The 12,971-nt window shown below is 52.9% G+C and overlaps 1 protein-coding gene across 2 annotated transcripts in view; it reads right to left on the bottom strand.

Annotated features, from left to right (window-relative positions):
* The window catches only part of Acot7 (acyl-CoA thioesterase 7), an 85,296-nt gene that overhangs the window by 8,374 nt on the left and 63,951 nt on the right, over positions 1–12,971 (bottom strand). For both annotated transcript variants that reach the window (XM_090335949.1, XM_090335948.1), the window contains one exon: positions 4,164–4,348. In XM_090335949.1, coding sequence (XP_090192075.1) covers positions 4,164–4,348 — 185 coding nt within the window. The remainder of the gene's footprint in view (positions 1–4,163; positions 4,349–12,971) is intronic.

The raw sequence follows: 12,971 nt of genomic DNA, 5'->3' as shown, positions 1-12,971 counted from the left end.
CTTCCTCCCCAGGCTGGGCAGGGTCCAGCCCTCCAGGAACACCCTCATGAGCCAGCCCTGGCTGAAGAGATGTGGAGGCAGATACAAAGTACTGGCTGGCTCCGTGATAGGTAACAGAGTCCCACAACACCCTGGCCGGACTGACCCCAGGGCCTGAGACAGGGCCACAAAGTAGCCAATGTCTCTTCTGGCTGTGAGGTTCTCTGGGCCCTTTGAAACCCTTGGGAGCCTGTGGTACCTGGATTTGTCCAACATACATCTCCACAAGGCAAGGACCTTTGCTTCCTACACAGAGGCGTCTCTCCTGCCGAGCTGGATTCTGCGAGCTGGGCTGACTTTCAGGCTGCACCCCGTGCCTCCTCAGTGCAGAGCATAAAGACCTGAGTCAGAGGGTCACGGAATGACCCCCATGCTGAACCAGAAAGCAGAGGCCCATGGCGGTTCAAGCCAGCAACCAGACTCTGAGACAGGATGGGCAGCCACAGACAGTGGCACCACTGCCTACAGCTCATACAACTTTGAGGTACCCTAACCACTGAAGAGATTCACGGAAGCCCACAGGGTTGAACACCTATAGAGTGACTGCCTCGGAGGGACAATGTGTCAACATCTAGGAGGTTCAAGACCATGGGGGCTGGGCACAAAGGTCTGTGTGCTGACAAGCACGGCACAGCAGGCAGTCAGCTGAGAAAGCCATTGGGCACTCCAACACTGCACAGGATCTGGTCAAACACCCTTCCTGAGGCAGGGACCCAGACCACACCTACAGTGGTCAAGGCTGGTCTAGTATACAATCTCCTCTCTCCTTCCATGAGGAGGGGCCACTCCCCCCACTCCTGATACGAGAAGAAAGTAGGTGCAGAGTGAAGACTTCAGGTCAACAGCTACCATCAGGGACGCCACCTGCCTGCGTCTCCATGACTGCTTCGCCTCCTCTGGCTATGAACTCCTGCTAGCCTCAGCGGATGCCATCTTCCTAAGTTGACAGCAGCCTGAATGAGTACCCCCCACCCCAGGCTGACATGTTGAGACTGTGGCCCCAGATGGCGGTGCTACTACTGAGAAGCCACAGACCACAGCCTGAGAAGTGGTGGGAATCAGCTGGTGGGACTTGGTTGGAAGTAGGCCACTGGGGAAGCCCTGAAGCGTCCCCCATCCCCACTCCTCTGCTTCCCAGCCACCATGCACTGAGCAGCTCTGTTCCACTACTCTCTTCTGCTATGACATTCTGCCAAGAAACCATGATGGAAATCTAAAAAAACTAGGTAGCCAGGTGCCTAAGGATGTGAGGACGGAAGCAACTGGGCCGGACTATCCCTGAGACTCTTGTCTTCAATTAACTACCCAAAAGCCAGAAGTGATGCTGTAATTCCAATAGTAGAATGTGATCCTTGAATGGGGAAGAAAGGTAAGGGACAGTGCCTAAGTTACAAGTTCAAGCTCCACTACTGGCACTAAAACCAAACTAAACCAAACCAAGCCAAAACAAAACAAAACAAAACAAAAACAACAAAAAAGAAAGGGCAGGGAGTGTGGCCTAGCCTTAGAGTGCTTGCCTAGCTTGCATGAAGCTATGGGTTCAATTCCCCAGTATCACATACACAGAAAAAGCCGGAAGTGGTGCTGTAGCTCAAGTGGTAGAGCTCTAGCCTCGAGAAAGCCCAAGCACGCAGGCCCTGAAGCTCAAGTCTCAAGACTGGCAAAAAACCCAAACTAAAAACAAAAAAGAACAACTATGAGGAAAGGTCAACCTTTTCTCCTTGTATCTTATCACGGTGACAAATGACTAGCACACATCTGCCTTGAGGCAAGCAGGTGTGTGCCAGGCACAGCACTCAAGCGCGCCGACATGATGTGGGGAAGCGTGTGTCTCAAGGCCTCTGTGGTGGGCACCACTGGCCATGTGAGCCTTGCTGCAGAAGGCACAGAAGATGGCCATGCTCTGATTTCTTTCAGGCTCTGTCTTAACCCAGAAGACAGGTTTCTGGCATTTCAAGGCTAACGACCGAGCCAGGTCCAGGCCCTCCTCCCCTCCTCCACTGTTCCTTAGGGCAGATGGCCCAGAATGAGGGTCACTTGCACTGGCCTGGACACTTAGCAATGGGCAGCTAGGTCAGATCCTTCTGCTCTGAGTATTCTGAGTCCCTGGCTCCGTCCCCATGCTCCTGGGCTGCCTCAGGAGAATCCGCCCCTCCTGACGACTAGAAACAAGCGCTCATCAAGGTACAGGGCCACCCTGGTGCTGGGCCCAGGGAGCCAGTCCTGAGTCATTCGAGGAGGGTCCCCTGCTGTCCCTCCCCACAGGTCATTTTCAGCCCTGGTCAGCGGCTGGCGCTCACCCCAGCCTTGAGGTCAGAGGACACCCCGATAGGTAGATTGGGGTAGCAGCAGGACCTGGATTCCGGTACAGATTTGCCCGCTCTTACCATCAGCCTGGAAAGCACAGCAGCTGCCAGGCCTGTGGTGTGCAGGCCCGCCCCCAGGCAGCATCAAGTATTCATCAGGCGGCAGCGACTCTGAGCAGAACAGAGAGGCTGCCTTCCGTGTCAGCGGCCCCGGGAAGGCAGCTAAAAATAGACAGGAGGCTGAAGCCGAGCCTCAGTGGGGGAGGGGACGAGGCTGGAGCAGGAGGGGCTGTACGCACAGGCATGTGGCCATGAGGAGCCCACATGTGTGCTGGGGCCGGGGACTCACGCTGCTGTTGACAGTCTCTAAGTATGCTCCACGGAGACCCAGCTAGAGCTGGGAACCCCTCCCGGGGAGTCCGATCTGCACGCCCTGCCCATCTATTTTCATCCATATGGGTGGGTCCCAGGGACAGCATCTTTCATCAGTGAGAACACTCCACATCCACAAGGAAGACGAAGGCACCACTTCCTGCCTTGCTCCAGGCAGGGACCTTTCCCCACTCTCTGCATGCTCTGCATGCCCTTGCACCTCCTCTGCTGGGCTAGCATCTCTAGGCACTCCTGTCCTTGCCTGTTCTCAGCACAGGCTAGGCCTGCAGACTGGGGTTTTACACTGCACAGTGTGGGAGGACACAGGGTACCAGAGGCAGGGCAGGGGAATGTGCTGACTTAGGTGAGTTCAGGGCAGGTACAGGCCATCTGTGATAGCGCCTGCCTTCTAAGCAGGTCCAGGCCAGACTTCATGGATTTGCACCAAAACCTTGTCAAGATGGTATCCCACCAGGTGGAATGCCCTTCATCTTATACCCATTTGTGTGAGTCCTGCAGGCCATACCCCACAGAGGAATGGCCCAGATGTTCCAAGCCTAGCCCCTGGCACTGCCCCATCAGCTGGCTACCTCCAGATTCTGCTTCCTGCCTCTGGCTGGCTGTGCCCTGCCCAGCCCCTCTTTGAAGCCTCCTTCCACATCCCGCTGTCTCCTTCCTTAGCCCGGATGTCTTCTCTCCCCTGCATCTTCACTTCTTCACTTGTCATCACTATTCCGCCCAGGAGGGCTCCAGGAAGGAGTGGTAAACTTGCAGGAAATGATGGACCAGCCTGGGGCCTCATGTACCTGATATATGCCACAGGTTCTAAGCCCCGTACAACCCACAGACAAGAAAACTAAGGCACACACAATGCACATGCAGGTCTCATGACTGCCAAGCATTTGGACCCCGGTGAGAATCCAGGCGAGCAGCGGGATGTCCCCTCAGCACCCCCAGGTGCCCAGCAGCGTGTGCAGCACTGCTGCAGAGGATGGGGTCTTCTGGGAGCCCAATGCAGAGAGATGGCTTGAAAGCTACGACTACACACTACAGTCCTGGAATCTGTAGTGCTCTGCATTGGGTGACTCACAGCCTAAGGCCAGCTGCAAGAGCCCTTTCCATGGGGTCCCCAAAGTCCCCTTGAAGGGATGGAGGACTAGAGATCTGAGACAGTTGTCAGCCAGGTCCTCACTCCAGAGCAATACCAGGGAGCCCTGGGTCCCATAAATACAGATAATCTGCATCTTCAGCCATGGTTATTTGTCTGATCTCACCCTGCAGCCAATAAGGCGGAGCTCACAGGCCTCTCAGCAAGCTCAGAAGGTGCTCTTTCCTCAGACCTTGCCCCATCTGCCAATAGCCTGAGATCACAAGTCCAGGGAGAGGCCAGGCCTGGGCCACACTCTGACCCCAGGACAGGTCCTGAACCAGAGGACGTGAACTTACCACAAGCTGTGGGACGGGCAGCGGCTTGCCCTCCTGGCTCAGGGACACATAGGTGAAGAAGGCACTGGCAGCCCGGTAGCGTTTCTGTGAGTTGTCTACCACAGGGTCAGCGTCCACCAGGACTTCGATTTCCATGGACTTATTGCTAGTAAAAGTCATGCGTCCAGAGATGGTGATGACACAGCCTACGAACAAGGGAAGGGGATGTTAGAAGGGCGGATGCCCTCCATGGGGCCTCTACCCCCACAGATGTCTAGGAGAAAGGAGCAAGACCCAAGATGATTCAAAGACACTTGGTTAGCAGACATGGGCAGCAATAACACCAGGACACAAATATGACAAACCACTGGAAGGCACATTAGTAGCCCACGTAAGTTCTGTTATGTGTCAGCCAGCAAATCTGGCCTGCCCTCCCAGGGGTGCTGGTGTGAATGGCCAAGTCCTTCCTTAGGTCACATCTGCAACCTGCCCTTCTCTTTGCAGACTTGTTAGTGCCCACAAAGCCACAGCATGAAAGAACACTCTCCACAATGGACTGATACAGCCATGCTGTCAAACTGACCATGGTTCTGAACCATCTCTTGCTATGGCCCACACCATCCCCACCCTGTCCTGGGTAGGGTCACTGTGTCCCTTCATCAGTCTTTCTGCTGGCCTTGCCCAGGGGCTTTGTTATCTGAGCTGCTGGGCACCTGCAGGACCCCTCCTCAGGCTCACTGCTTCCTTGACCCTGCATGACCTTGTGGGTCCCTGGGGTTCATTTCTTTCTCCCTCAACCCTAAGTCATCCTCTCTGGATTTCCCACACTGCTGGGCACATGGGGTTCCACCTACGTCTTTGCTCCAAGCCAGGACTGCTGCCGGACAGTAAGGCCTAGCCTTGCTTGTCCCTGATCTCAGCATTATCTGTTAAGCTTGGCTCTCAGGGCTCTGCCTGACTACTATAAATGGACATGGGAGGACCTGTGCTCGGGTGAGGGCAGGAAGCAGGGTGCTTAGCACAAGCCCAGGGCTGCCTCAGTCATTTAGTACCACCGACATTACTGCCTGTTAGGGCTTCTAGGGAAAGGGCTGGTGCCCGACTGCTGTCACCTCTCCCACAAGGACAGAATGTCCCTCTGAACACGGCCTCCTCCCTGTCCATGCAAGCCCCTGAGCCTAGTATGCAGGAACCAGTGTCAGCTACAAAGCCCTCTGAGACTCCCTCTCCCACACTAGCTTTGAGACAGGCCCCACAAGACACATTTAGAGACCCAGAGAGAGAAAGAGAGTCAATGGGGGCAACATAGGCTATTCTATGTTAATAAGTACCAGAAAGTTCTATGCCACATCCAACTTCATACTTACTGGGGGTGCTTTGTGCTGGATACGGCCATTTCTGGGAGAGAAGGAAGGAGCCACATGGTCAGTGGCAGGTGGCATGATGTGGGCGCAGTGTACACAGTCATACAGTTGCATGTCCCCAGACACATGCCAGGACATATGTCCCAGCATATGCAATCTAGCCCAACTTCCAGCTCAGGGGCTGCAAGGTGACCTGGCCATCCTTATGTCTTGTGATATCTATCTTTTCCCCCAAATGCCTAATCAACATCCTGCTCACGATGACGATGAGTCAGATGTGATGCTCAAGCCAAGTGACAGGTACAACTCTGCCTGCGACAGGAAGGCTCTAAGGAAGTCTGCTGGTGTCTTCTCATGTGTCACATATCTGGAGAAACTTCAGAGACTGAAGTGGGCTGTCTGTGACACAAAGCACACAGAGGCCGGCATATCCCTGAATACACTCGACTCCACAATCACGTCGTACCATGGACCAGCGGCCACACCCTAGCCTGTCTGTCTTCCAGGGGCAACCTCAGGTCTAACCCTAGCAGGGAGACCCAGAAAGCCACTTTGGAGCTGGACACTGATCTGGCTAGTAATGGGATGAGATTGAATTTTTGAGACGAGACAAATCCTGAGTCTCAGTGACCAAGGAGGAGCCTGAAGCCTCGGAGGGTCTATAGTTTTGGGGACTGTCAGGTCTGCCAGCATTCCAGGACCACCCCACCTTGACCCTTACTTTCATAATTATTCACAATGGCGTCTTGTTCCCAGACCACCTCCTCCCTCTACCGTGGCCTTACTCTCCCTTTTCAGCTCAGCTCAAGCCTCCTATCCCAGGACTTGACCCAGGGCAGTCAGAAGACCATCTCCCCCTCCTGCCCTGTCTGCAGCTGGCACGCATAAAGGTGGTAACCCTGACAAAGGCAAGGTTTCCATGAGCATCCAGCCTCAGAGTGTGGCCCAGGGGGGGTCCAGTGTAATGCCATCCTTGGCAGGACATCATCAATGAAAGAGGAGCTGTCCAATGTCCCCAACAGGATGTCACTATGAACAAGTTGCTGTCTGCAAGTGGCCAGTCCACTTTGCAGAGCCCAGCCCATGTTCTTTTCTTTTTTGGTCATGGGGCTTGAACTCTGGGCCTGGGTGCTGTCCCTGAGCTCTGCAGCTCAAGGCTACCGCCCTTTTCCTGGTCCTGGGTGTTGTCCCTGAGCTCTACAGTTCAAGGTTACCACCCTATCCCTTGAGCCAAGCGCCACTTCTGGTTTTCTAGTGGTTAATTCAAGAGTTTCTCAATCTTTAGTGCCAGGACTGGCTTTGAATCACCATTCTCAAATCTCAGCCTCCTGTGTAGCTAGGATTACAGGCATGAGCTACCACGCCCGGCTCTGCACATTCGAATGAAGACGATGGGCTGTGGCAAGACAGGATTTAGTTTGCACCTCCAGCTCATGAGGAACATGAGGAAATAAGCTGTCCCTTCTCCCCAGTCTCAGACATGCTTCCAAGATAGGAATGTATTCTAAGGGCCTCCTGGAAAGCTCAGCATGCCCCACACATGACTCTGGATGTGGAGATGTGGATATGCTCATGGGCGCCCCAAGCTATACGGGACCTGCTCTCTCACAGGGTCTCTGCCAAGTCCTGCCCACACACTGGCACTGACATGAGTAGGACAAGAGAAGGAAGAGTTCACAAACAAGCAGCCACCATGTAAGTGAACTGTGGTCCTATTGATGGTTTGAAGATGTTCAACTCCTAAGCACTGGAGCCTGAGAACTGGCCTGCCATGGCAAAAGGGATTTCATGAGATTGAGTCAAGCTAAAGACCTTGAGACAGAGAGTAACCTGGATAATACAGGAGGCCTAGCACTCCCAGGAGGGCCCACGCAAGCAAGTGGAAGAAGAGATCAGGGATATGCCATAATGGAAGGTTGACTAAGGGTCTTACATGCCAGCCTAAAGAGAAATAGATGATGGACCATGTGCCAAGGAATGCAAGAGTCATTAGAAGTGAGGAGCACAGAAGGAAGGAGTCTCTACTGAGAGCCTGTCCTGTGGTACCTTGGTAGCCTGGTAAGACTAAGTTACTGTTCTGACCCCCAGAACTGTCAGGTAACTCAATCTGTTGTTGAAGCCTAAAAACAAGCACAATTACCCTGGCTGGAAGGTAAGCTGGGAAGTTCTGATATAGCTCACCGGGTTTCTGGCTGTTCCTTCTGCTTAACTAGAAGTAACTACAACATGAGGAGCACTAATACTTTGTGGAGCTCATAAAATAGGTCTTTGGTTTTGGGGAGTCAGGTCTGTCTTGTCCAGGCGGGGCCTTGAGCTTCCCAAGGAGCTAGACTGTAGGCTTGTGCTTGAGTATTTTTTAGATCAGGTATGTTCAAAGCTGGCTGGAATTGTCTGCAGCCCAGCCTTGTGCATCCTAGGCAAGCACTCTACTACTTGAGCCATGCCCCCAGCCCTTTTGTTTGTGTTTGGTTTTGAGATCGGGTATTGATATCTTTGCCAAGGTTGGACTCCAACTCACGAATCTCCTGCCTCTGCCTCCTGAGTGGAGGGGATTATGGATGTATGCTATCAAACCTGGCTATAATTTTCAGTTCCATGATAATCTGGACAGTCATGTGGGCCAGGCCGTTACAACAGAGGGCAGAGCCACAGGAGGCAGGAAACTGAAGCAGGCTCTGATAGTCTCCAAATTCAGCAGAAAAAAGGAGCTTGGGAGAATGCCAAGGAGATCAACTCTCAGGTTCAGAAAGAGGTTCCCCCAACCAGACAGGTTGGAGTTTGTGGGCAGAATGGGCCCAGTGGCTGTGTGGTGAGCACAGCTCCTGTCTCATGGCCCTGAGAAGTGAACGGTCTCAGGGACCTAGTATAGTGCTCTCAGAAGTGAACCACTCTAGCTAAGGGGGACAAACATAGCAAGTAGGCCGAGTTGTGAATGGCAGCTACTGTCTGCTTTTAAATGCCAGGGAGTGGGTTGGGGGTGGGGTGCGTGAGGCTGGCACATGCCCCAGCCAAAGCCCCCGCAGACAGTGGGGCTCCCAGGCAGCAGCCACATTTGCAGCCATATGCCAGGGGTTTGGAAAAGAAAACAAAACAATAAAAAGTAGTGGTTCCCAAGCCTGAGAGGTTGCCAAGCGCTCCCAAGTGTATGAAGAGTGCTTGCACCGCAGCCACACAGGGCAGGGGCCCTCTAGAGGGCCAGGCCTGCCACCCCGCATGCTGCCATTGCTCTGGGGTCACCTGAAGTCCCTCAGGAGATCCTGCTTCTCCTAACAGTCTGGGAGATCATGTCTCCACAAGAACTTCAGCTTCAGGTTTTCTTCACACTTTTAGCCCCACTGCTTCAAGGTACTGGTTTGTCCCTCTTCTTAATAGCTGCCTAGGCATTTTAACCTCTCCACTGAGGACCTGGAAAGAGCACATTAAATTACATGGTTGAGCTTCATTACCTACCCTGAGTGATTCAGGCTTTGCCACCCACTGGATGGCTCCTCCTTCCGTGCTGCCTCTGGAGGTAGGGAGGTCTCTGAGGCCCAGCATTGGCCTCTTGTGGCCTCCCTAACCCCAGCATCCATGCTACAGGGAACTTGCAATGGCTTTGCCAGGCAAGAGCCCCATGAAGCAGAAAGTCTCCAGACACTCCTTCCCAGCCCCCTGAAGAGACTGGCCAAGGAAGCAGTCCTTGTCAGTAGTCCTTGTGCACCTGGAACGCCAGGCTGATTGTGGGTATCAGGCATGGCAGCCACTAATGGAGGCTGGAGGAGCACGGTGGGTGGGTCTGGCAACTTCATGGTTCTATCCAAATGAGCGAGCGAACCCAGAGAACCAAACTTAAAGGGCAGTAGACTCAACAGTGCCTGTCTCCAATCATTTATGTGCATACAGGACTGCAGACAATGACCTTGTTTGGAATAAGGTTGTTGTTGAGTTTTGTGAGTTCGTTCTGGGGCATTTGAGCCACAGCTTTACTTTTGGCTTTTCTTTCTTTCTTTCTTTCTTTCTTTCTTTCTTTCTTTCTTTCTTTCTTTCTTTCCTTTTTTTTGGGGGGGTGTTAATGGGAGAAAAGAATCTCACAGACTTTCTTGCCTAGGCTGGCTTCAAACCAGGATCCTCAGATCTCAGCCCTCTGAGAGGCTGGGATTATAGGCATGAGCAACTGGCGCCTGGTAGGAATAGGGTTTTTGCAAATGTAACTGAGGTAAGGATTTCTAGATCATCAAAGTGGACCCCAACTTCTAAGCATTCCTTCTAATGAGGACCAGGAATATGGCCTAGCAGTAGAGTGCTTGCCTAGTATGCAAGAAGCCCTGGGGTGATTCCTTGGTCACACACACACACACACACACACACACACGCAAGCTGCAAGTGGTGCTGTAGCTCAAGTGGTAGAGCACTAGCCTTGAGAGAACCCAAGGACAGTGTTCAAGCCCTGAGTCCAACCCCTAGGACTTGCAAAACAAAAAAAGAAAATGAAAAAAAAAAATCAGACTCAACGAGAAGGTCTGTGACCTGGTAGTCAGGGGTTGATGTGCTGTGACCACAGGCCAGGCAAGCCAAGGAATATCAGGAGTGGGAAGATGCAGGGTGGGTCTTCATTAGACCTGGAGAGGTATGCCCCTGATAACACCTTGGTTTCAGAGTTCTGGGCCCTCAGAACCAGAACTGAACCTGTTTCTGTCCAGCCTGTGCAGTGGCCCCTGGGGACTAACCCTCTTCCTTCAGGCTGCAGGCATATCACAATGCAAGGGATGGGGCAGGCAACAGTCCTTTAGGCTCTGCTAATGGCACCTTACCCTGGATACTGTGATGTGTCACACCTCTGGTGGGGTACTGGCAGGTCAGTCCTGGAAGCCTTATCTATGATACAGCTGTATATGTGGGAGAAGAAGACTAGACAGGGACAGTGTCCCCAGAGGCACCAGAGCATGGGGGCTTAAGGTGATCTCAAAATATAGAGAACTGAGGGCCGGGAGTTTGGCCTAGTGGTTGAGTACTTGCCTAGCATGCACGAAGACCTGGGTTCGATTCCTCGGTACCACATACATAGAAAAAAGCCAGAAGTGGTGCTGAGGCTCAAGTGGTAGAGCTCTAGCCTTGAGAAAGTCCAAGGACAGTGCTCAGGCCCTGAGCTCAAGCCCAGGACTGGCAAAAAAAAAAAAAATGTATATAGACAGAGAGAGAGAGAGAGAGAGAGAGAGAGAGAGAGAGAGAGAGAGAGAGAGAGAGAGAGAGAGAACTGAGATGCCAAGACTCTCTCAGCAACTGCTGACACAGAACCTACGTGTCATCAGAAACTTAGAGCCAAGGAGGGCTCAAGGGACTCTCTGCACCTTTCTATAAGAATAGTATGCATGGAGCTGGGTGCGGCGGCTCACGCCTGTAATCCTCAGGAGGCTGAGATCTGAGGACGAAGGTTCAAAGCCAGCTCAGGCACAAAAGGACCTGAAACTTTATCTCCAATTAACATCTAGAAAATGGGGAATGGGGCTGTGGCTCAAGGGTAGGGCAGTAGCCTTGAGACAGTGACCAGGCTGTTCATGCCCTATGCCTCACAAGAACAAAAAAAGAGTATGCACTGGTCTAAGACGGCAGTGCCCTGTGTCCTGAAACACTCAAGATAAAATGCCACAACCCCACTTGGGACAGCGGATATACCCTGAGTCACGTGGACAGAGATCCAGCTCTCTGGCCATGCTTCGGCAGGCTCCTGTGCCAACACTGCTCCTGACCCACAGTGACACTCTTCTAAAGACAACAAACAAGGTGTGACAGCATCTAAGGGCCTGAGGACATGGGCACAGAAGTAGGTCAGACTCTACAACTGCTATTTCAGTCTGGCCCAAATTCCCTCATATTCAAAACAAGATGCCACCTAGGAAAACATCAACAATGTCTGTGTTCCCCAAATGTCTCTCAGGGGTCCCCAGGCCGGCGGTGCAGAGGTCAAGGCTGTGGCTGCCACTGAGAGCAGGGGATAGGACTCTCCTTTGAGCTCTTTAGCTGTCCTGACCACTATGACCAGGTCAGCAACCAGGCTCTGTGCAACACCCTTCTCAGTACATATGGGGCATCCAGCAGAGGTCAGGGATTCTAGAAATGAGCTCCTTCAAGGTGGTTTCTGGCTGTTGCTTAGGCAAGTCTCTTTCTCTTGGTAGTCCTAAGGTCACATGCAGACAACCAAGCAAAGCAAGTTCCACAGAAACTAAGTGCTTTCTCCCCGTGGGTCTGGATCTGTATTCGACAGCGTTGCCCAAATCACAGTGATTTCCCCAGGCAGTTGTTCTAGAAAGAGGTGTGGAATCACACCACACCACCATTGGGAGAGATTCTTTCCCAAAGGATCCTGCCACATAACACAAAGCACCCAAGCTACTAGATACCCCGAGGACAAATCAGAGCCAATTCGGAAATGACACTGTAGTCTATGCTGCCAACATGCATGGTCAGTTAGGAAAGGATCCTAGAGAGCAGAGGTGAGTCATGTCGCAGTCTGTCCTGTCCCCACCCCACCCCAAAGCCTCAGCCACCATAGCTAAGCACAGGCTACCCTGCTCTTAATGGAACTCGGGGTACTCCACAATCTCAGTCTTGGGTACTTCTACCCAGCAAGCAGCAGTCAATTGCCTGTGTGGCAGCAGCTGCACCAGGCCAGCTGTATAAGCCCCAGAAGACTCATACCAGCTCGCCAGGAGATCATCAGAGACCAGCTGCGTGGGCCCTGGAGGACCCACACCAGCTCACAAGGATCTCAATGTGCCACTCTGGGCCTGGCTCTAAAGAGTACTGAGCTCCCCCCTACCTTTTTTTTTGGTTAGTTGTAGGACTTGAACTCTGGGTCTGGGCACTGTCACTGAGCTCTTCAGCTCAAGGTTAGCACTATACCACTTGAGCCACAGTGCCACTTCCGGTTTTCTGGTGGTTAATTGGGAGATAAGAGTCTCATGGACTTTAGTGCCCAGCCTGGCTTTACTACGATCCTCAGATCTCACCTCCTTAGTGGCAGGATTCTAGGCACTGGTTCCTGGCTCCCTTTCTTCCTTTTGTACCCTCCAATGGCAGGGGGCTGGCCTCACCCCACAGCTCCTCAGCACAGTTTCCATGCTGTGTGAGGTTCCAGAGTTGACCCTGGACTTTGAACTCTATGTTCTACCTGTACCTCACAGGCCTGGCTGCTATCAGGGTCATGGCCTTGCACAGAACAACCACATATTGAGGGGAGCCATTTGCTGTACATCTGGGGGGTGAGCAATTTCGAATGAGTGGTGTGATCCACACCCCCACGCTGCTGAGGCACAGCCTCCTGAGCTGGAAGATTATTCCACACTGTGAAAACCACAGTGGTGGAGGCCCAAGTTCTCAGGGCTGGATTTCTCCCCTGGGAACCCCCCAATAACAAGACAAAGTGATCAGGGTTGTCGAGGAGTGAGTGCTCACGGGCTTCTTGGTACCAGCTGCTGCCCGGGGCACA

Source organism: Megascapheus bottae, chromosome 6 (assembly GCF_031878675.1).
Source record: "Megascapheus bottae isolate mThoBot1 chromosome 6, mThoBot2.hap1, whole genome shotgun sequence".
Classification (NCBI taxonomy): Eukaryota; Metazoa; Chordata; class Mammalia; order Rodentia; family Geomyidae; genus Megascapheus; species Megascapheus bottae.
The sequence above is the reverse complement of the archived record's forward strand: the minus strand, read 5'-3'. Positions and strand labels throughout refer to the sequence as shown.